The 25,413-nt window shown below is 38.4% G+C and overlaps 1 protein-coding gene across 1 annotated transcript in view; it reads left to right on the top strand.

Annotated features, from left to right (window-relative positions):
* The first annotated feature begins 312 nt into the window (after positions 1-312).
* LOC128265771 (fatty acid synthase) overlaps positions 313-25,413 on the top strand; it is a 72,761-nt gene continuing 47,660 nt past the window's right edge. Inside the window, 1 exon segment of the mRNA XM_053001978.1 lies at positions 313-607. Coding sequence (XP_052857938.1) covers positions 470-607 — 138 coding nt within the window. The 5' untranslated portion in view covers positions 313-469.

Below are 25,413 nucleotides of genomic sequence, written 5' to 3'. Positions count from 1 at the left end.
ATTTAGTGTTTTCAGCCCCAATACAATACAACACGTATTCTTTAGAATCCGCGCATGCCATCCATATAAGTTTTTGTTCATTGAAGAATCGATTCACTTCATTAAGCATGCCAGTAGGCAGGGCTTGTAAATTAAACGTTTCCTAAATTTACATGAGCCAGCCTATTTATACAATTCACCGACTTTAATTACTTTGAAGTGTTTGTGGTCAAGTACTTACCATTTTTTTTGGAATTGATAATGGATCAGCACGTATAAAAGAACGCTTACTGATTTTGGATGCCTAGTTGCAAATTGTTTCGCAATTCGCTTATACGTTTTTCTATTTATTTAGTCTTCAGAGGGAAGCTCAAGATATTTCTTAATTTTTGTCGTGTTCATCATTTAACGTTATTATCTTCAAACAACTTAAACATAAATTACAAACAACAAAATTGTTTAAAAAATTATCCTCACTGTTTGTACAAAAATGGAATTTAAAAAAAATAAGAAATATTCTAGATCGTTTCCTGACACTGACGGCGATGATATAGTTATATCCGGAATGTCCGGAAAATTTCCTAACTGCCGAAACATAACAGAATACAAGTATAAGCTGTATAACAAGGTAAATTTTAAACTTGTAAAATATTAATAAATTTATTAAAAAGTTATAATTTGTATTTCCAATCAATGGAGACAAAAATTTCTGAATACCAATTTCTTAGTAGACTTAATGCCGTCAAGAGTTTAAAATAGTTTTTTACAAATTAAAAAAAAATTGCAAAAATTAATATAATTAAAAAAAAACTAAGATTAAACAGAAAAATGTAAAGGGTTTTTAATAGGAGCGCTTCAACTTTTTTTTTTAATAAAACACAAACGGTTTGACTTTTTAACTAACTTTTTTTTTTATTATCGAATTTGAACATATACATTTAATTATGAAACTCGATTTCTTTCGCATGGCCACCGCGTGCACGTTTCACGAAGTCCAATCGTTGAACCCAATTTTCAACCACTTTTTCGCAAAAATCGGTCGAAATTCCAGCATTTTCGCGTTCAATATTGGCTCTGAGCTCTTGCAACGTCGCCGGCTTATTGGCATAGACCAATGACTTCACGTAACCCCAAAGAAAATAGTCTAGAGGTGTCAAATCCCACGACCGGTCCATTTCGCTAAATAACACGGTCATAGAACTTAGTTTTCAATATTGCGATTGTAGCGTGTGCTGTGTGGCATGTGGCCCCGTCCTGTTGAGCATCACTTCGAGCACTTCTTGCTCTCACGGGCACCGGAACATTATGTAGCGAAAACGTAGACTCAAATTTTGCCACTAGACGGTCGATTGTCGAACGGGCTGGCTTGTTAAATGGACCGTAAAATGCCGTAATGCTCTAAAAGTAGCAGCAACAGAGCGATTATTTTGATAAAAAATTTGCACAATTTGCAATCGCTGTTCAAGTGTGTAGCGTTCCATGATGAAATATATACTAATGAAGTTTCATATGTCAAAAGAACAAGGAAAAACATGGCATCGTTCGCCGTCCCTATCAGAAAACAGTTGAAGCGCACCTATTGAAAAACCCTCTACAACCATTTTCGTCACGTTATTTGATATCAGAGTTTTTTGCCTTGTTTTTTTGTTTTTGTTTTAATAACAGTCAAAGTAAATACCATTACCATAATCATCCAAAAATTTTACGCTTTGTAATTTGTTTATTTAAAACTAAAGAAATTAAGAATTACTTTTACTAAACTTTCAATAAGGTACAAAAGGTGTATAAATGTTATTTGCAATGTTTTTCCAAAATCTAGTAAGTATGTTACAAGTAGAAGCGTTTCCGACCCTATAAAGTAAATATATTCTTGCTCAGTATCAATAGCCGAGTCAATCTAGCCAAGATCGTCTTTCTGTTCGCATGAATGTCGAGATCTCAAAAACTATAAAGACTACAAACTATAAGACCTATTTGGGATTTAACATGCAGATTCTAGTAATTTTTACGTAGCGCAACTTTATTTTAAATCGGGGCCAAGCCCACTCTTACGCCCACATATAGGCAAAGTCTGTGACGTCACTCTGAGACATGCTAGACCATAATTATAGGACTGTGTGTGTGTGTTTCGGTCATATCTATCGGTAGACACAAACATTTTTAAAGTAGAGCATTTATTTTTATGTATATATAATATATATATATATTGAGTTAAGTACTCTGCCGCTGCTCGGATGCTGCTCTACTGCCAAAACCATATCCTTTGCTCATTAGATATGGCCGTGGTGATCGCTGATGTAGAGAGACAGAACTAAAAAACTGTTAACAGATGGTGGGGGTCCTGCACGATCTTAGCTTTTTGTGGGGCGCAACCTAGTCCCGACTGTTTTGTGGGGGTATATTTGGTTTGAAGCTTGTTTGTTAAGTAACGGGTATATAATTGTCGGGGAGCTCGACTATTGCGTTATTTCTTGTTAAAATTAAACTTGTTTTTTGGGGAAATAAAAATAAGTAATAATTTATGTTATATTTGGCCTTAAATCGTAGTTCACTTTGAAATTTCTGCACGGTTTAATTTGTTGGATTTTCTGAGACAGCTTTTGGAGTGACCTTCCCTCCAAAAGCTGTCTCAGAAAATCTTCAATATATTTTTTTCAATATAATCAAAACAAGAAAGAACTTTATAGTCGAGCTCCTTGACTATTGAACAGCCGTTACTCAGCTAGCAATATTTAAAACTAAATATTCACCCACATGACAATCGGGGTCTAAATGGCGGCATCTGTCGAACAACATTGCCTACATATAAGCTTATTTTGTGTCTACCGATATATATGACCGAAACACAAACAAAAAGCCCAATAACTACACTGGATTACAAATTTGAATAATAATAATTTGTCAGGTAATCAATATTATCCTAGATCCTCTCAATTCAGATCAAAGATTGTTGATCTGAACAGTGGCTCATTAAAACATAAACAAAATTGATGGCCTGTTGAAATGTTTTCCGTTTGTCAACAAGCTTCGTTCACACTAGAAAGAATAAACTTTTTACGCTGGCGTAACTGTTCGTTGATCTGTATAATAGGCTTTAGTTATATGTTATTTATGCAGGGGCCTGGCGTACATTAAACCATAGAAATCTGGAAACGCTTTGCAATTTTCTGTTACTTTTTCGTCTATCAGAGTACCGAGGTGAGAAAAGGTTATTTGCCTCTCGCTCTCTCTCATAGCTGGCCCAGGGATTTCGTCGACCTGAGTACTAGGCTTAAGGAAGTGCTGAGGCTGGGGTCGACTCAGTCTAGCCAGGGTCACTTTACAGGAAATGTATAAGCTGATGGGATATGGCTTGGACGAATGGGGAGCTGACGATAGGTGTTAGTTGTCAGTCGCCGGGAAAACTAACTAACGAGCCATCAACAACCGGTGGCGGACGTTTGCAAGCGCACTGGCGGGACGTATGGTCAAAATATTTCCGACCTCCAAAATATTAATAAATATTAAGATGGGATTTCAGTTCTTTATTAACAGACAAAGCTTTCTCTTAAATTATTTAGCTACGGCGCATACATGGGTGGCGATCTATCCTAACATGAGCCTGATACCGCGTCGAGAAAAATTACAAACACGTGCACATGACATGAAAATTCCGTCCTGGTCCTCATGAGGTCACTCTTTACCGCTTGTCCTACTGCTGGTCTTGGTCTCCTTGGAGCCTCTGGTTACTGCTTGTCCTACTGCTGGTCTTGGTCTTCGTGGCGTCGCTGGGACAGTGCCAACTGGCCGCTCTCCAGGAAAGTTCCGTTTTTTTCACACTACGATCAGAGCCACTCAGCCGCTGCGCAAGAAGTGCCGTCTGTGCAAGCTCTTACTTTTTTCCCTTAGTTTCATCACGGAAACTTGTGATCATATAGTACTCTTGCTCACTCTCGGGGATTGGCCTAGCAAGTGCCAATTTTAAGGGTGGGTTTCGTATCGTTTGCGTGTGTGGTTAGTCGGGAGTTGTTAGTGATGAGTGCGCTGGTAACTTACCAAATAAATACAAGGTTAGTTTAGGTTAGGTATGGAAGGGGTCGAACTGTGTTCGTCTCGGCATCTAGGCCGCATGGGCCCTTTGCGATGCCATTTAAGCTCTGAGGTCAGTAATTAAGATTGTTTGTCTTCTCAAAGCATCTGGTATGATTCACGATCATGGAAGATTGGCCAGTTTGATTGTTGGTATAGCCACAAGGTTGGGAAAGGTATAGCTAGGAAGGTGTAAGAATCTTTTGTGGTTGTGCGCAGGACACAGACACACAAGGTTTTCTACGGTTTCCTTCTCGTCTATCTGCTTGCAGCTACGGCAGAAGTCGTGGTTTTAGACTCTAAGCCTTCGTGCATGGTTGCCTAGGTAGTGTACTGTTAGTGAACCGATTAGAATGGACATGTCCTTCCTGGTGCGCTGGATGAGTGCCTTTGTTCTTTTGGCGTTACGTGTGTGCCAATTAAGCTTTGTTTGTTTGCAGGTGGTGATTAAGTGCCATCTGCTATCAGAAACGATTTGCTAACAATTTCTTTCAAGATTAGCTAACAAGTGGTAATTAGCATGCCCAGCATGGCCTTCTCGGGAAGATACCCTTGTCTAGCCAGCTCGTCAGCTACGCAATTGCCTACAATGTCGCGGTGAGCAGGCACCCAAAATAGGTGGATTCTGAGGTGGATTAAGAGAATTGCGGCACTCAGAGATGGTTGCTGAAGTGGTTTTAAAGGAGTCAAGGGGAAACAGTGCTGCTTGACTACCTGATAATAGGTATAATCTATCTGGTATAAATAAGTGTTAGGTCCAGGTGAGTCATAGCGTCTTGTATTCTTGACCTCCGCCTGTTATACACTGCAGTGGTTAGGTAGACGAAAGGAGTTCTGGATGTCAAGTCCAGGAGAGTAGACACCACTTCCCGTTTGGTTATTCAGATTGGATCCGTCAGTGTAGATGTTAATGGCATTCTCCACTTAATGCGGAAGATTATTCCTATCTGAAAGTGACGGGATGAAAACCTTGTATAGTTAAGAGAAGTGAAAGAGTTTGGTGACGTAATCAGTTGTGTTGGGTAAGTTGGTAAAAGTTCTTAGGGTAGTAGAGTGTCCCGTTGGTCCTGATAACCAAGCCCTCGCTTCGCGCAGTCTCAGGGAGGTTGCCGCCTCGTGCTCTTTGGCAAGCAGGTCTATGGGTTCAAGGTTTAGAATTCAGAGCTTGGAGCTTCCTTGGATTTTCTGTAGTTTCGTTAAATTGTTCTTCTTTTCTAGGGAGTTCCACCAAACAATGATATCATACAGAAGAACTGGTCTGTTGCTGTATAAAGTCAGTGTACGAAAGAAGAAGAGAATATTCACCTACGTCCAATAGCTTTTTTGCTTTTTTTTGAAAAAAAGATGTGGCCGCTTTCCGTTTATAGTCTGCTATGTTTTCTATCCAGAAAAGTTTCCTGTATAGTATAAAGCCAAGGTATTTGTTTTTTTGCGAAGGTTAAGCAAGTATAGTTTAGAATGGGTGGGGTTAGTTCTGGAACCTTTTACTTTCTGGTGAATAGTAGCATCTCCGTTTTACTTGGGTTAACCCCAAATGACAGGGCTGCTATTATAAGGTTACTGAGTGTTTCTGGGTATTTACCTTGAATAAGGATTACTACGTCTTACGCAAATGCTATCACCTGGTCTTCCAGTCCTTCACCACCTTTTTGAAGGACTTCGACCATGTTCCCCGGTTGGTAGTTCTGGCCTTTGCTGGCTGGTTGTGCCACCACCATCGACCGAACCCGTTTATTGTCAACATGGGTCTTGCTGGCGTCAAAATCGGGTATAACCGCCTTTTCGCCTTTTTGTGAAATCCTCATTCAAGGTCTGGTCACCGGTGATGTTGTTTGGGGCCAGACGTTTGAGGATACGGTGCGCCTTCCTTCGCTTAAGAGGTCCAGCCAGATGAGGTGGTTAAATATACTTCGATACAAATTAAATGTATCAGAATTACGGTTCTTAAAAATCGGATTTACGTTGTTTTAAAAATTATTTAATTTTTGGAATTGCTACAAGGGTTTCGGCTTGCTAAAGCTTTCTTCCTTTCTAGTTGGTTAAGCTATAAAATATTTCCAAACTTATTTTGTTAAAATAAATAAACTTATGAATACTAAAGTATATATAGGCTTGTACTTGCCGAAGTTAGCTTCCTTTCTTCTTAGTAAAGCTTTAAAGTCTTGTCAAACGTCGTTTGTTAAAACAAAATTAGTACTGAAGTATATGTAAATTTTTTTTTGTAAAAATAATCGGTATAATATTGGGGTACTTTGACTATATTTTAGACAATAGCTTCTGATATCAAACAAAAAAACCTCTTAACGAGGTAAGAAAGTCGTGACGATAGCACCTTCAGCATACAAAATATCTAATATCAAATTTTGTGGCGAAAATTTAAGCATTAGTTACACTTTTTTAAATGTTCCCATTCTACACGCTGAAATAAAAAATACCTGTGTAGGCATAATACCTGATGTATATACATTAATACGAAGATCCGAAAACCAGTGTACCATAAAAAAGACCCCACTTCAAGACATTCGTGTTCAATCAGAGAAAAACTTCAAGCACACCCGTTACATCAAACAATTGGTTCTTACTCGACAGATTCGCAGCCTTCATTCTGACCCTAAATTTAGTGAAAAACTGAACGTTCTACAATACATAAAACTCCTAATACATATATTAAATGTCAATTTGTGTCAATAAACACATCAGAAATAAAAATTTCGATCTAATAAATACGAAAATGCTTATGATTTTTAATTGAACAACGTTAAACCAAAACAAAAGATTAAGTTACAATAGTCTTTTTTATCTATTGTTGCATAGTTGGTTTTAAATTTTCATAACACAACATTTTTAGTAACTTTCATCACATTAGCACTCCCTAGGGAGCGAACCCGGTTTCAGAAAGGACTAGCTTTGAAGTTTTGCAATTATGGAGTTGCCATACACTTATGGCTCTTGAGCTTAGATGCAGCTTTTGTCGTTAAAGTGTGTGAAAGTTAGGTGCATTGTGTATATGAATGTAAATTCGGAAAATGTACGAAACTTATATGCATTTGCATCATGGGACAAGTGTTTGGGCGTGTATTTCCCTATTTGATATTGTATAATATATAAATCGTGAAATACTGGAGGTCATAGTTGGTTATAAATTTCTATACTCGACGTTGCTGAAAACTTTCATTACATGTAAATAATAATATAAAAATAATAAAAAAGGGTTATAGTGAAATTAACGGTTATAATGTAAATACGTTTTCCCCAAGTTATAACAGATGGCCAAGGCAGTAACTCAATACTACGGTCACTAATCAAAGATTAAACATCGCTGACGAAATTGCTTATTGTGAAATAAAACAAAATCTAAACTTTAAATCATTTATCATTTTCAGGTATTAAAAAATCATAAAAATCGAATATTGTTGCCTTTAAAGACATTTAATTTTTGGAATAGCTGCAAAGGTATATAAACTACGGCTTGCCAAAGTTTGCTTCCATTCTTGTTATTAAAAAACGGTTAACTCAAAAAAAAAAAAATGGAACGTTGTACAAATTTGTATTCGTTATTCATTAACAACACGCAAAGTTGAAAAAAAATAACAGGCCAAACTAAGAGAGGTCCAAGTTCAGAAGCAGCATAGAATCGATGCTCCTTGTCATCTCGACTCAGTAAGATTTTTTCGAAATTAAAATAATTAAAAACAGCAGCAAATAGTGGATGTAAACTAGCCAAGAAAGACCGATGCGAGCCATTCTGACCGTTGCAATTGTAGGTGAAATGAGTTGAAATGCAATAGATTGGGCTTGGGAAGCAACTTGAATTTACATTGAGATTAATAAGTTATAATTTTACCAAAACTTTATAGATGTCCTTAAAGGCAAAGACATTCCATCAGATTCAAAACTATTTGGTTGAAACTTTGCCAAAAGTTCAATATGATGTCAGTTACTAAATCATATATATAAAGGGAAATAAAATATAACTTTGTTGTTTATCAACTCTGAGACATTTTTGGTGATTTTAGAAATACGGTTTTAATGTAATTAAAATTTGAGGTCTATAACATAAGTAGTCCCATTGGAACAATTCGGTACAATAAGTTAATATAAAGACATATTAATATTTACTTTTTCAGAGTATGGTTTTTGTTTTATGAACGCGCCTGCAGCTACATTTTGGCTTAAAAATGTTGTAAAAGTGTTTTGCGAAAGGGTTCGCTTTTTCTGCATAGTTGTTAGACCAAGAGCGATCTTGGTTTCGCAATGGTGTTTCAGCTGGAAACAGCTGGATAAGCTTTCCAAAGCGGCAATCTTGTGTTCGTATGTGGAAATTTTTGAATAAAAGTTTCTTAAGCCTGCTTTTCTTCTTGCCTCAGTATTCTATAAAGCTTGCGTGTGGTAGCTAATAGTTTTTCGTGTGCAGATTGTGACCTGCTGGCTTGCCAGTCTCGGCGGAGACGGCGCTTTTCCCTGACTAATTGCTCAATATAATTGTTCTTATGATAGAAATCAGTAATACACCATTCGAAAGGTATCGCTAAATGAATAAGAATTGCATACCAAGACATTAGGAAAATTGATTGGTTCCGGAGGAAGGAGGTGAAAGTGAAATACTAAACATTTTTTAGGTGTAGTTTTTGAGCTTGGCTTGGCAAAATTTTACACTTAAACACATTTTAAATTAAGTTTAAAATACGCGTCGAACGACTCAAAATTAGCTTGAGTCAGATGCTCCGTTCAAAAGTTATTCAACAAATCCTTTTTTGGTATATTTAAAAAATACAAATGTTTTCCTCGTCGTTCGTCAGTTTCAAAAAATTTAAGAACTTGTGTTAGAATTCTGGAATAATTTTTTTTTGTGTTGGGCAGGTCGGTACAAAAAACGTTTGTTTTACGACTATTTAAAGAACTAGCTTTTTTAGCGGGAAATCGCTAAAAATATCTAAACTTTGCACGCCTTTAACTTCTTAACTAGTAAAGCTACAGATAAATGATATATGCCATTAAAAATTAATTGTCAAATGCTAATGACGAAGTTTTAACATAATTGGTAAAATTAAAAAGTTTAAAAATTTTTAATTTATTTATTTTTTTTAATATTTACAAATTTTTTAAAATTGTTAGAGGCTATTTTTTTTATTTTTTTTTACGTTTATAGCACTTGAGATTCCTTAACTTTTGGTATATAACAATGCATGAATGTTTTTGAAAGTTGTTAAGCAACGAAAACGACTACTTTTCTCAGTTTGGAGAAGTTAACGCTGCTTAAGCAAGAATTAATTTCTCTTAACCGTATACAAAGAGTCTACCTCAAAATAAAAATGAAATAAGTCTTCTCCACAGTCTCTCTATTACTGCATGCTTCCTACTCACCCCTTCTCAAGCCAAAAATCGTAAAACTGAAATTTTAATAGAAATCGCACTTTCAACACCCCCGAAGATAAAACAAACGAATACATTGACAAAAATCACTCATCATCCTCTATTTAGCAATTACGAAGTGTTCCAAGTCAACACTCAGAGCTTAAGCCTTTTTGAAACTATTCTAGCATAAGCAAGGGCCAAGAAAAAAGGTTTTATTGACTTGAAGCCGAAAACTACTTAAACAACCTTAAATCTATCTCATCCGAGTCCATCACCCCAATGGCTGAATGGCACCAAGTAAGCTCCCATTATTTCTTTTTAAACTATCCACAGATCTTATCAGAGTCTTCAATATTTTTGTAACAACTATCACGAACTACAACTAGTTTTAGAGAAATCTGTTCTGACGTTTTATGCATTTATGAGATAAACGTATCTCCTTATTTGAATAACTTAAGAAGAACACGGAGTAGCAATACTCAGAGAATAACACGTTCCCCAATCGCAGATATTTATAAATTCAAATTTCCTTTGCTCCACAAAAAAACTTGATCACATAGTTCAAATCTTTATTATAAATATGTGTAGGGTATTACAAATTAGTTATTATTTATTTATTCCGGGTAAAGTTTACAAGAGTTTATTTAATTAAAACTGAACAAATTAAGTTTTACGACTTTCTCATTAAAGTTCTTTCTGTTCTCTTGCTGCACTTTTTCTATGTTTTCCTGAGCTTTTTCACGTATCTCTTCTCGCTCGTCATTTAACTCTTCTATACCTAAGTCTTCAAATAGTTTTATCAAATCATCGTCTTTTTCCCGCATATCCAGTCCAGTCAAAATTTTAAAAGGACTATACTTGGTAGTTCGAGGTGGACTGCTGTTTATTATTTGTTGAACTCTGTCTACGTGGCGATACCAATTGGCAGGATTTTCTTGGCACATCTTGCTCAACATGGGTATGACAATTTTGTGGATTCTTTCCACTTGACCGTTACCTCTAGGCATGCCGGTGGTGATGTGAAGTTGTTGAATTCCTTCGCGGCTGCAGTACTCTTTAAACAGTCTAGAAGTGAATGCAGTTCCCTTGTCAGTAACAATTCGGCGAGGATTGCCGAAGACTGCTGCTTGCTTTTCAAGCTTTTCCAAAACTTCTTCTAATCCCGTCGATTTTATTGGATAAAGCCAAACAAATTTGGAAAATCCATCAACGACCGCCAAAATATGATAATATATCTTCTTTGTATCAGTTAAAGGTCCAACGTGGTCGATATGATACGTTCCAAGAGGTTCTTGAGCCTTGTCAATGGGATTGAGCAATCCCTTTTTTTTTCCTCGCTTGGATTCAATGATCAGGCATTCGACGCATCCTTTGACTACTCTTTCGACTTTTGGCTGGATTCCAGGGATATAATAACTCTTTTCTAAAATATCACGAGTCTTTTTGATACCGAAGTGTCCCTCCTTATGTGCAATGCTTATGATTTCCTCTTCCATTGAGTCAGGAACAACCAGTAATTCGTTTACTGTGTCTTTGTAAAGAATATTATTCTTTAAAAAGAAGTCTTCATATACGTCATTGCTGCTCAATACGGATTTAACAGCTCTAATCCAGTTGTCGTTGTTATGTGCCTTTAACAATCGTGACTTTGTGGAGTCTGTGTTTAAAAAACATGACAATCGGCTTAATGCATCCACGTGCCTCATTTTGGTTCCAGCTCTGTGCTCCACTCGAATTCTTGCAATGACATGGCCCATCTTGCAACTCGCGGTGGCAGGTCGTCTTTTTTAATCGTCATTGCAAAAGCGTTGCAGTCGGTGATCACTGTAAATCGTTTTCCGAGCAGGTAGACTCTCCACTTTTTCAGCGCGTTTACAATCGCTAAAACCTCAAGCTCGTAGGAACTGTACTTTTCCTCAGAAGCATTCGTCTTTCGACTCATGAATTCTATTGTGTGAAACTGTTGATCCTCTGAGTCCTTTTGCATTAAAACGCCGCCAAAGCCATACTTGCTTGCATCTGTATGCACTTCGGTTTCTTCTAGCGGATCGAACAGTTTGAGTACTGGTGCTGATACTAGCAGTTGCTTCAGAGAGTTGAAGGAAACTAAGCCTCCTTCAGTCAACGTTAAATTCCTGTCGTTTTTGTTACTATTTTTCTCTCGCAGCAAGTCGCTCAATGGTTTTGCTGCTAAGGCATAATCCTTTATAAATCTCCGCATGTAAGACGTCAGACCCAAGTAACGCTGCAAAGCTTGTCTGCTTTGAGGAATTGGAAAATTGACGACCGCTTTTATTTTCTCGTTAGTTGGTGCTATGGTTCCGTTCTCAATAGTGTAACCTAGAAAATTGATCTTGCTCTTCAAAATTTGCGCTTTTTCCCATTTGATGCGTAATCCAGCTTTTGAAGCTACTTTCAAAACTGTTTTCAACGCCAGCAGACCCTCGTTTTCGTCCCTACTTGGCACGATTATGTCGTCCATGTATACTACTATAGATTGACTTTGTATGAGATCCCTCAATGTAGCTGTTAGGTATCGGCAGAATACAGCAGGAGAGTTTGAGATACCAAACGGCACATGCGTGAATTCGTACTGCCCGTTATGCGTCACGAAGGCTGTAAACTTCCTGGATTGTTCGTCAATCGGTACATAAAAGAATCCGTTCATCATGTCGAGAGTAGTAAATATTTTTGATCCTTGCAACCTGTCGAGAACTTCGTCAATTAAACTCATCGGAAAATTGTCTTTCTTGATTTTTGATTTAGTCGTCGGTAATCACAGCAAAATCTTCTGGATCCGTCCTTTTTTGCAACAAGTACAACTGGTGATGCATACTCTGAGGAGCTGGTCACAACAATTCCATCTGCCAGCCATTCCTGCACTTGCTTCTCAATAAAGCACTTGTTCTCATACCATGTGCGTCTTGGGCGCTGATAAACTGGATTGTCGTCTTCCAAAACAATTTTCATGCTCACAGGTGAATCAATTGATTTTTTTATACCCTGTAACAAGCTGCTCTACCTTTAGTTTTTGACTCTTATCCAGGTGAGACAAGTCAACTTTGTCTAAAACAGAAGTTTCCTCGACGATCTTAGTGACACACATACCTTTAAATGTAGATGCGAACTCTCTCTCTTTCGATATAAATTTGACTCCATTTGAGGAGAACATAAGGTCGACGGATTGCAGAACATCGTTTCCTACAATCGCAGCATACTCCAGTTCATGCTGTTTGGCCACATGAAAAGTCACCGAAAAGCATACATCGTCTGATTCGAGGTCGACGTCGAAAGATCCTATTGTTACCAACTCGCCCTTGCCAATACCTCTCAGGTGTTTAATTACAGGTTTAAGCTTCAGACCGACAAAACTTCTAAAATGTCCTCTCTAATCAAGCACAAATCGCATCCTGAATCAATCATGGCTACAAATGTCACGTCCTTTACTTTCAGCATTTTGTAAATTAAGCCTTTCGCAGCTTTAACTTCTAGCACATTAGCCGGCTCATGCTTAACGCAAGCTTTTGATTTATTCTCTTGACATTGTTTCGAAATGTGTCCTTTCTTGTTGCAGTTGTAACAAACTACTTCACCCTTGCAGTCTTTTGCAATGTGGCCCTCGCTGTTACATTTAAAACATTTTCTTTGAATATTACCCTGAGTCTGCTTATTTGCCGCTTCCTTGTTAACATTTTCTTTTATATTTCCCTTACCCTTCAGCTTCTCGTAAGTATATATTTCGTCTTTCAGTTCCCTAATGGATTTTGCGCGATACAGCCCTGTCTTGTTTACTTTGCTATCTGGTATACCATCTACGAAGTATGAAACAAAACTTTCCTCATCGAGCTTAATCGGCTTGCTTATCTCCATAAGACTGTAAAGATATTCAATGCATGTTTCTTTTTGCTGCTTCTGCCTCTGCCGCAATATCTTATGAATCTCCGCCGAACATAATTTTTTCCCAAATTCTTCCTTCAATGCTTCTTTTAGCTCGTTCCAACCCCTAACACCGCTTATGCTTCTGATGTAAAGCTTGGCTGCTCCAATCAGAAGCTGTTTGGCATAAATAAACTTCTGCAAACTATCCCAGCCTACCGCAATAGCCACATCATCGAATTCGGACAGCCAGTGATTGACGTCCTCTTGTTCGGAGCCCGAAAACGAAGACACACTGTCCTGAATATCGCGTAAAGTAAATCTTGAGCTACTTGGTGGAATCGCTTCTTGGTAATTTGATGAACCACTGACGCTTACAGCATCCTCATCTGCATCGCCGCCCACATCCACCCCAAAATGATCAAGCAAGCGATCCTGCAAAGCACTCTTTCTCCCATTTGTTTCCAATCCCAGCTCGGAACACTTTGCTCTAAGCAGGGGAACATTCATTTCTAGGATCGTTTTAGCATCCATGGTAATGCGTCTAAGCCGTTTACAAATGGTTTTCCAACATTCAAGTTAACACAGAAAATATTTAATTTACGTTAAACAAATTCAATCAAAAGATTTTCAAATACGAATTTTATATTGAATCTTCCTGTCGCTCACCGCACCCAATTTTATTTGACTATCCAATACGTTCTCTTCTTGTCCTCTTGCCAGCTCCTCCAGTCCAGTTCGTTCTCTTCTACTGCAACTCGTTCTCTTCAATGATGTCGTCACAGCTCTGCTCTTTTGTCTTCGTTACGCACCCAATTGGATTTGACTATCCAATATGTTCTCTTCTTGTCCTCTTGCCAGCTCCTCCAGTCCAGTTCGTTCTCTTCTACTGCAACTCGTTCTCTTCAACGATGTCGTCACAGCTCTGCTCTTTTTTGTCTTCGTTACACACCCAATTGAATTTGACTATCCAATACGTTCTCTTCTTAATGCGAATCCTTCGCCGTCGTTGCTAGGATTACTTAGCTTGATCCTCGTACAGGTAATCGCTTAGTTCGTCGTCACCTGCGATCGCCTCATCAAAAAAATTGTACAGGCTCAGCAAATCGTCTTCGAAGTTTTGCATCGATTTTATCATCTTTTGGTTGCTGCGTATTTTAACTGTTACTTCCGCACACGCATACATTCAAGTTTTTGCATTTTCTTTTGCACTCTGTGAATCCGTGTATTCACACTGTTCGCACACACTCAAGCTTTTAATTGCGTTTTAAGAAAAGAATTTGCCACATTGAATTTTATATCGTCAAAATTTCTGCAACAACTTAGATTTTCTTCATGTTTTCACTTTTTAATTTACTTTCACATCACTCTGCCGTGTCTTGATCTTTATGTGTTAACGCACAGTAGTTTTAATTGTTCTTGAGTTTTATATCCCGGACGAGCCCCCAATAATTTGTAGGGTATTACAAATTATTTATTATTTATTTATTCCGGGTAAAGTTTACAAGAGTTTATTTAATTAAAACTGAACAAATTAAGTTTCTCGACTTTCGCACTCTATGGAGACTATGATCTTCCTTCGACAAATCTTCGCAACCGACTGACTTATTGCGCAATTTCTTGGCATGGGCCTTTAGGGAAGAGAGTGATGGCGATAGATCAACCTGATAAAAAGGGATGGAATGCGGCTTGCGAATCTGGCTGATGACATCAATTGCATTTATTGTGAAATTCAAAACAGTGTGTCCCCATACCAATTACGAATAGAGGGCAACTAAGTCTACTAAATATCCCCATCCCACATATGTATAACTGGGAACTTTTTTAAAAAAACTGTACGGAACTCGACAGTAGGTGGGCCGCAGGATGCTTACATCACCAAGATGCTCTTCTTGCGAAATTCTTTAAAACTGCCGATAATTCGTCCATCTCTTCCATGCTTTTAAGTACCAAATCTCTTTAACTCCTTAAACGCCTAGCAGGCTTATTATAATCATCCCTTATTAAGTTATTACAAACCGACAATGTTTACTAACTTATTTCATTTGCAGTGCCGAAACATTAAGCAAAGGTTGGGCCAAATATGGAGCTGACGAAAACTTCAGTTACATTTTCAAAAGCCTCAAAGAAACCTATCTATTTCCGTTCCACAATCCCATATCACTATTACCAACACCTGCAAGGCTTGAATCCCCCATTAAAATGATGAAACAAGCCCTGGCGCCAAGCTTTCAACGTGTGTGTTATAGTTCAGTCTATTGTTTTAAGGCGTGTTTAATAAATGTATTATTTCTATGGTAAAACGTTTTTAGTTTTATCTTTCTTTTTCCAAGATTGTTGCTACTTTGAAGTTTAACAAGTGGCCGATGGTCTTACAGTGCGTCATAACTGCTGTTTTTTAAGTTCTGTCATGGTGTCTCAATTAAAAATAACATTAGACATAAACATTTCCCACGCCTGTTATCAACAGTCCCCTATTATAAACAGAATCACGTCCTTACCGACGACAGCAAACATAATCAAATTATAAACTTTTAAACAAAGGGTCTAGCATGAGAATCTATTATTCAGCATTAAAGCTTTGACAAATCCAAATTTAATAAGCAAAAGATGCAGCCTGAGAACCCATTCATCAGGCCACCATTTCAACCAATCGAAATATTATTATCGAAGTCTACTTTCGCTGCTACTGTTTTACATTATTTATTGTCGTCTTCATTGCATGGTATTTTATATAAAACATTGTTTTTGTCGAAAGTTTGCATTTTGGAGATTGTTTTGTAGAGCATTTGTCACAGGGTGTTATTTGGATAGTATGATTTTTGCCTTTTCGTTATTGTAACATTCTGAATTTTTTGGGCGTTTCGATAATCGTGGGTTAGTGTGGATTCTGGATGGTTTTAATGTCTTTTTTTCAATTTTTTGGTAAAGTGATTTGGAAAGTCACTGTTTTTTAAAGTCAGTCTTATCTTTTTATTGGTTTCTTTATGAAATATTTTGTTATATTTAACTTCATCATTACCCTAACCCCAAGAGAAACTCCGACCATACAAATGGCTTTTGCCCAATATCATTAATACCCTCTCAATCAAAACTGGTGAAAAAATCACGTCGGTAATCATCCGCGACAACCTGATCAGCGACAACCAAGAGATGCATCCAAGAAAAACCACAACACTATGGATTCAAAGTCCAACACTTTGTGTCGAATGCCATTTCGACAAGGTTTCACGTCGCCATCGAGCTCATCTAAATACTATCGAGTACAGAAAAGGATAGGTAATGAATCCGTAGGTGAGACCACTTCTGGTTGTCTTTGTTACTTCACTACAGCATCCGAAAATCGGCCCTCCTGACATTGGATTCCCCCCGAGTGCCTTCATTATTTCCGCAACTATATTTGTTTAATACGGTTCTTCACCTTTTCATACCCTTTCTACTTCATATCTAAGATGGTTTCCAACTCTGAATACTTCGCTTCTCGCAATCGACCGGACCTGTATTCTATTTCGTAAGGACATTGTCCATCTCAAAACTATTACTGGAATCTTCTTATTTTTCATTATCATGGTAAAGGCTTTACAGTCATATACAGAATCTCGCTGAAGCAAGACTGCTCCGAATCAAAATTTGAAGCATCGGTATGAATTTCTGTTGCAAGCGAATGATCATAAAACTTCAGAACTGGTCCACTGACCAACGCTTTCTTTAACTTTTTGAATGGTTGGCAATTATAGCATATCCTTCCACAAACCTACGGAAATACAACTTCAATCCTAAAAACCTTTGGACTTCCTTTCTATCGTGCGGAATGGGAAAATCACGTACTGCTCCAGTCTTTTCATCACGTGGGTTGATACTTCTATTCTCTACTACATAACCGAGAAAATTAACCTTTCGCTTAAAACCCTGAAATTTACTCCAATTTATACGCAAGCCACTTCCAAAACTCTTTCCAATTCCTACACGCCCTCTTCAATACACTAACTTGCAATTATCACGTCATCCATCTATACGACCACGCAATACTGCCATGATAAATCGGGTAAACACTGCTGGAGAGTTTGAACGGCCAATGATATACGAACAATGTTTACTTTTGAGATTCTACCGAAAAAGGCCCGTAAAAGAAACCATTAGTGAAATCTAAGGATGTGAAAACCTCTCCACCTTGCAATTTCCCGATCTCGGGCAATCATTTCCCATTCTTCTTATTTCCAAGTACCCCTGGCGAAATGCCAAACGTCTCGGATGTTGAAAAACAGGCCACTCATCTGTTAACAAGATTTTCATCTGTACTGGCGAAGTGAGATTTATTTTCGATTTGTATTCCTCGACTTCTGACGGTACTTTAATATTCAAATGGGCCAAATCAACTACCGAACCTGCCTTACAGTCCTCCGAGGTTATCATGCACAAGCTCTCAAACTAGGTAATTAGCTGCACCCAAGAACTTTGAATAATCTGGTTGTCGACCGCTGCTCTCTTAGTATCCTTTTAGACACAACGAACCCTTGGCGAAATTATAGTACCGGACCGGTTACCATCATATCCACGTTGTCTAAGATTGTTGTGCCTAAGGTTGCGTAAAACTTCATGTCATCATCAGGAACAACATTAACTCGACAAACATGTCAATCCCATCAATCTTGACCTTTGCACTATGGTTTTTTTTTGCGTTTTTTTTGGCATAAATAAATTTTTTTTTTGTATTTTAAATTCTTTTTTATTTTCAATTTTTAAACGCCCTCGACAGATAAAAAAATATCTAACTTTAACATATGGAGCAGCACTGTTCTGCTGGCGAGCTTTTAAAGTCAGCTGATTATGTACCATTTGTTTTGTATGAAATTGGCGCGAAAACTTGTGCGACTTTGATCGTTTGTTGTGGCAAAAGTTTACGAAAAAGTTAGATGAATAAATGGAAATGGATTGTCCATGTATGCAAAACTAACGTTTACCAATGTTTGTGTCGTTGTTATGTCCAATCGTACCGTGTTTTGTTTATGTGTATTTTTAGAACGAGCTTAACAAGTGTAGTTGTGGTTCGTGGATCAGTACTTTTGCATGGCAAAGTGTTGCAAAAAGTTATAAACGAGAAACTATTAACCAAAGTGTGCAGATTAATGAGAAACTAACCGTTTTTGTCCAAATCCACACGTTTTCGAAAATATCAAAATTTTTTAATACAATATGTGTTCAGACGTGCTGAACTGGTTGACATTTGGAGCAACAACAATCGCTCAGGAGACGCCGTACAAAAGCACATATTGAGAGTGATCGCACAAAAACATTTAGATAACGAAACCATAATATCGATTAAGGAAAAAGTGAAAGGATTTGTCAGTTATTTAAATAAACACTTGCCTAAAGGTAATTCAACTCTAGAAAGATTTAAGGGAAAGCACGCAAAATGGCTTTGGAAAAGCTTGCATTGGCAAATAAAGTGGGTCGCCCAAAATGTGATTACGAAAGCGCTGGTTCTCGTCTGAAATTCTTTCTTAATGGCCGTGGAACTTTCAGAGGAGAATAACAACTTATCTCCCTTACTTATACAAATTGAAAATTGAGTAACTTCTATAGTAAGTAACATAACCACACTTATTTAAAATTTTGTAAAATGTATCTTTACTTTCAGAATGCAGCACTAATAATGGAGATGAATACTAAAATGTGATCTTAGATAATTGTTTTTTTTCCATTTAATAAAAAAAATTTTCATTTAAATATATAAAAGTGTCGGCCAGACCGGTTATATGGCAGCTATATGAAATAGTGCCCCAAATCATTTCAAACTTGGTAGGCCATCTTAGGAGCTTAAAAAAGTATACAAAACCAGATCAAATCAATAGCTTGATAAACAAAAAAGTTGGGACAAATCGGGCAGCTGGGTTATATGGCGGCTATATGAAATAGTACCCCAAATGTATACAAACCAAATTTCAATTCAATAGGTTTAAAATTAGAGTTCATGCCAAAAAAAATCGAAAAAAAAACCATAGTGCTTTGTAACTTTTTTTTTTTTCTTTTTTTTTTTTACTTATGCATTTTATTTATTGAATCTTCTCTGAATTGAGACTAACAATAAGTATATAAAATCTTAAATTAAAAAGCTATATCTGACAGTCAAGTTGACTGACGCGGGATGTAAGGGCTCTAATAACTATTGCTGAGCTGGAAGGTCATTTCGTTGCAATCGGGTCCGGTTGGAAACCCTGGCTAGGCCCCTGGCGAGCTGGTTTGGATGAGAAGTTAGCTTGGTGTGGTAGGACGCCTTTTGTTTTGAAATTTCATCTTTTACGGGTAGAATGCCCAGATCTCTGTGGATGTTGTCGTTCCGAACATACCAAGGTGCCCCAGTGATAGTTCTCAGGATTTTTGATTGTGCTCGCTGGATAATGTCGATGTTACTGCTGCTCGCGTTTCCCCACAATTGGGAGCCGTAAGTCCAGACTGGCTTAAGCGTTGAATTGTAGAGCAGAACCTTGAAGTCCAGGCAGAGGGGGGAGCGAGCGTTTATGAGCCAATGGAGGTTATTGGATTTTAGTTTTAGATGAATTTTCTTAGCTTCGATATGTCTCCGCCATGTAAGTCTTCTGTCAAGGTGGACGCCAAGGTACGTTACATCGTCAGCTTGTGGAAGTGGCGTGTTATTCAGAGTTAGCGGGGGACACGTTTGTCTGTTAAGAGTAAACGTTATGTGTTTACACTTTTGCGCATTTATTTTTATACGCCAGTCTGATAACCACCTCTCCACTACAACGAGATGATCAGCTAGTTGTGCTGTTGCCTGAATTGGGCATTTGGACCGACTTAAGATCGCGGTATCGTCTGCGAATGTAGAAGTAGTTAGCCGCTCGTTCGTGGGAATATCTGCGGTGTAAAGGAGAAATAGAGTTGGACCAAGGGCGCTACCTTGAGGAACTCCAGCCTCTATCGTGTAATCGTCGGATATTGTAGTGTTGCATCTCACGGCGAAGGCTCTGTTGTAAAGGTACGATTCAAGTATCCTGTGAGTGTTTTTCCGGTAGTAACGTTCTGATTTTATGCATAAGGCCATCGAGCCAGACTCGGTCGAAAGCCTGCGCAACGTCAAGGAATACCGCACTGCAGTATTCCCGAGACTCGAATGCTGTTCGTATTTCTGTTGTTAATCTGTTAACTTGCTCTATTGTTCCATGGCTTTCTCGAAAGCCAAATTGGTGCGCCGGAATAATGTTGTGCTCTTCCAGATATGGGATTATGCGTGTCAAAAGGCATTTTTCGAACAGTTTTGACAGACACGAGAGTAAACTTATCGGTCTATATGAGGCAGGTATTGTGTGATCTTTTCCTGGCTTTGGGATCATTATGATTACCGACTTTTTCCATTTTTTTGGGAAGTAGCCAAGTCGTGTAATCCCGTTAAATAGTTTACAAATTACCTCAACTGCACAGTTTGGGAGTTCAATTAGCATCTTAGGAGTTATTAGATCACCACCTGGGGCCTTTTTTGTTTTTAATCGCTCGCTGATGACTTTTGCAACTTCGTTTGTTTGGAACAGAATTGGCGCCGTCTCAGTTCCACCTCGAATTGGCGGCGACGGTAGTGTGAATGAATTATTTGCAGGGTTTGGCTGAAAAACATTTCGAAGGTGTGAAGCAAATGTACAGGCTCTGTCTTTGTCGCTTCTGGCCCAGCTGCCTGAAGAGTCTCTTACGGGAATTACTGTTTCGGCCGGCGCACTTAGATTTGGGTGGGCCCTCCACAGGGGATGCTTGGTGCTGGTGGGTGAAAGTTTCTCAATGTACTGGCGTTGTGCTTTTTCTTCTTCGTGCCTTAGAGCCCTGGTAAGTCTGCGACCAGCTTCCTTAAGACTATGTTTTGAGGATGGCGATCTGCTGGTTTGCCAAGCACGCCTCAAACGTCTTTTCTCCAAAACAAGCTGTTCGATTTCAAGGTTAGTTTTGTGTTGGTGTGTGTGCCCATCCCCCCCTTGCGGTGTAGAGACTTTGGCTGCTGCGACGAGTACAGACTCCAGTGCATTGGCATAGCAGTCGATGTCCTCCTTGAAGTTGAGCTGTGGAGTTAGTTCGATGTGGGAACTTACGTACTTTTTGAACTTCAGCCAGTTGGTTCGATGCGACGTCAGCCTGCAAGGGTGCTCGATTAATTCCGGGCTTTGAAGAAGAGTTATTAGCACTGGTGAGTGGTCCGATGATAGATCCAAAAGCGATTTTGCAGATATTAGATTGCGGGAAATATTTTTTGTCACAGCAAAATCAATTAAATCAGGTAGTTTTCTAGGATCTGTTGGCCAGTATGTAGGACTGCCTGGTGAAACGTAGTCCAGTTTGTTGCATGTTTTGATGAGTGCATTATATAGTTGCCTTCCTTTGGGGGTAACAAGGCGGGATCCCCAGTGTGTGTGCTTGGCGTTGTAATCACCTGCTGCTATGAATCGCTCTCCAAGTGAATTGTAGAAGTCCATGAATTGGTCTTCTGAGACTGTAAAGCGGGGTGGGCAGTAGACAGCGGCAATGGCAAGGTTGCTGGTGCCCAACTGTAATTTTATCGATGTAGCTTGCAGATAATTTTTTGCAAACCGTTGGTAAAAGTGGTGTTTGATACGGTCTCTTATTAAGATGTAACTGACAAACATTAGCACCTGCCAGCATGTCGGCAGACACCTGCTTTCGGTATTCTCTTTGCAGGAAATTAAGCTCTTCTGGAACAGCCGTCAAACGATCAGTCAAATGGTACGAACTGACTCGTGAGAGATGTTCAGGAATTGTGCTACTCTCTTAAGCTGCTATGATGATTTTCAGAAATAAATTCTTTTACTGCATCGATGTTAGAGTCGGTGAGAGAGGTGGATGGAAATTCGGCAAAACACCAAATATAAAACAAACAACTAACCTCGATAGCAGAGTTTGGAAGTTCAATTATCAATTTTGGGGTTTTAAGGTCGCCCGGATCCCGATGACTAACGCGATCTTCTTTGGCTGAAACAGTGTTGGTATGGAATTAGTTTTAGGTTCGGTTTGTGGTAACACAAATTGACCAGAGTTTGGCTGGAAGACTCTTCGGAGATGTGAAGCAATAGTTTCGGCTCTATCTTCGTCTCTGCGGGTCCAGCTACATGATGCATTTCTAATCGGAGTGACTGTTTCGATTGGAGAGCTCAGATTTGGATGAGCCCTCCACAGAGGATATTTTGATTGGTTGGCGAAAGTTTTTCGATGTTTCGTAGTTGTGCGTATTCAGCTACTTTCTTCAGGGCTCAGTTTAGTGTGCGTATGGCTTCCTAAAGACGTTGTTTTGAGGATGGCGATCTGTTGGTTTGCTTGTGGGGTGGTCGGTGGTTTCTGGGCTTTGAAGAAAAGTTACTAGCACTGGCGAATGGTCAGATGAAAGGTCCGAAAGCGCTTTAGCGCTTATTATGTTGCGTGGAATTCTTTTTGCCAGTATGTGGGGCTACCAGGGAACACATAGTCCAATTCGTTGCTCAGTTTTATGATTGCATTATACAATTGTCTTCCTTTGGGAGTCACGAGTGCGTATGTTTAGCATTATAGTCTCCTGCAGCTATGAAGCGATTTCCAAGTATGTCGTAAAAATCCAAGAGTTGTCCTTCATACAGCGCCTATAGAAAGTTTTCCTCTACCTGTCTGCACAATGATAGACGTGGCCTGCAAGTAGTTAGTTGCAAATCTTTGGAGAAAATGGTGCTTGATGCGTTTCCTGATTAGGATGCTGGTTCCGCCGTAGGGCCGAGATTCCCTTGGTAGACTTTTTTTGATATATACGAGGAGTACCCGTCTTTTCGGAGCGCGGAGCTTCGACGCTGCTTATTGGTTCGTCGCACTATTATAAAATAATTATGCACATGTTTTAATCATATAATTGATTTTTTGAGTTGAATAACTATTTATTTCTGATTTATCGTCTTTTCGCAAATTTTGTAATACACAATTTTTTTTTTTTTTGTTTGTATATTTTTTTTGTTTGTCTCTAAAACATTCACTTTCTTCAACTTTTACCGGAGCTCGCGCGAAACACGTCCGCTCACGTGTTCTTCAGCGACATGGAAGCGACAGAATGTAGTAGTCTCAATTCATTTTTATTCAATAGTTTTTCTTTGTTATTAAGTAACAAGGCTGATTTTATTGAGAAGCTTTGTGCCGATTACAAAAATAGTTGAACAAAAAAAAAATTTTGTTGGTTAAAATATATTACAGTCGTCACAAAATCTGATATCAGAAGTTTTTGAATTGATGGTGCGATCGTCACATTAATTTTACCTCGTCAGGAGGTGTTTTTGTTTGATACCAGAAGTTTTGGTTTGAAACAGTCTTATTACTGCAGTGCTCCAAAACCTTGTTTCAGTAAAAGAGTTTCTCACACAACGACCATAAGTCGCTTCTTATGACTTGGCCACTGAAAAAACGCACTCACCTGCTTACTCTTCCACACACACAAGTTTTCTCCTGGCGAGTTTTATCCTCGCCGGATCGGGTCATAATCTCGGTCTTCTGCTGGTCTCTGCGTCTATGATTTTTTTTTATTGTGCTCTGCCCCACGTCCTAGCTTTCGATGCAGTGCCAACCGGCCACTGTCAACCGGCCGCAGCGCAAGAAGTGAAGTCACGCTACTTGCAAGCGTACTTTTCCATTAGTTATTCCCCATCGAAGCTCGCGTTGAAATCGTCTTTCGCCCACTCTCGGGGATTGGCCGAATGCGTGCCAATTTTAAGGGTGGGTTATGTCTCGATAGAGATGTGCGCGCTGCTAACCTATCGAATAATTATCCTAACTATATAATTCATGGTTTTCTTATAGAAACTAAACAGCTGGACTTCATGATTTTGGCTTTTACATAACATGGAATGAAAACTTCATAATGATATATTTGTGGGGAACCCACGTTCCTCACAATTTAAAATAACCGTTTGGGGCTTCATTAATAATTATTGGCCTTTAGTCAGCAAGGAGTATCAAAAAAAGCTTTTGTACAAGTGTATCCATCATTAAATCACAAAGCTATACTGAGGATAATATTTAGATATTTCTCATTTCTGAGTACGAGGAAATACTTAAACAGTACTAATAGTTCAAACAAAATGTGATAAATTAATAAAGACGGACAAAACGAATTTTGTCGAAATAATATTTTTTCGCATGTTCCTGCTAACCGTAAGGTACCTATTTCAATCAAGTTATACATCTATATTAAACCTTTAAACGCGATTTCCCGAAAGTAGTGTTTTTTTAGCTGCCAAGTAAAACTTTTTATAGAAGAACTAGTCCGATTTTAATTTTATTTTTCTAACTGTTCACAAGGCAATCTGCTATGTTTGGCCGAGTACGATTTTTGAAATTTTTTTTGTTCAATTGTTATAGCCAAAAAAAAATTACGTTAAAAATTTAATTTTTACTTATTCTTGAATAACTTTTGCAAATTAAAAAAAATCTGCCTCGGGAAAACCTAGTCGACGTAACAACAAATCTAAAACATAATTTTTTTTTTTTGACATAAGCGGGACTATTCCAGTTTTTATATGTGTTTTGAACAGCAAATTCCAAACATGTGAATTTTTTTTTTAATTTAAAAAAATTTACAAACAAAATTTTTCAAATTTATGCAGTAGAACCAAATATATTATATTGCAACGCAGTGATCGGACGTGTTTTCAATAGCTCCCTAGAAAATCAAGTTTTTACATAGTATCTTTGGCCGGAAAATGTAAAGCTCCAGTGCAAAATTTGAACCATCTCCTTTTCTCACTGTGAACATAGTGAATCTGACCTTGAAAAGTTTAAAAACGATTCAAAGCAATTAAAAACGCCTGACTTCGAATTCGGTTTTCCGGCTTGTTTTCAATAACTTTTGCACCTCTACATAAACACTTGCCCTACACACACGTTGTAACCATGGCTTCGTCTAACAAGCGTATGCGAAGCAACAAAATCTGCAAAAACTGCAACGGGATCAGCAACGAGCGTATATCTAATGCGCCGTTACCTCAGCTGCGTCTCGAAGAGCAAACTTTAAAATCACTGACCTTGCGCAAGATGCGGAGCAGTGAATCCTCGGTGGCTTATGACTCGTTTGGACAGAATCGCAGCTGATCTAAAGCTGGTGGGAGAGCGGTT

This window comes from Drosophila gunungcola, unplaced genomic scaffold, assembly GCF_025200985.1.
Source record: "Drosophila gunungcola strain Sukarami unplaced genomic scaffold, Dgunungcola_SK_2 000154F, whole genome shotgun sequence".
In the NCBI taxonomy this organism is placed as follows: domain Eukaryota; kingdom Metazoa; phylum Arthropoda; class Insecta; order Diptera; family Drosophilidae; genus Drosophila; species Drosophila gunungcola.
Note: the sequence above shows the minus strand (reverse complement) of the source record. Positions and strands in the feature narration are given on the sequence as shown.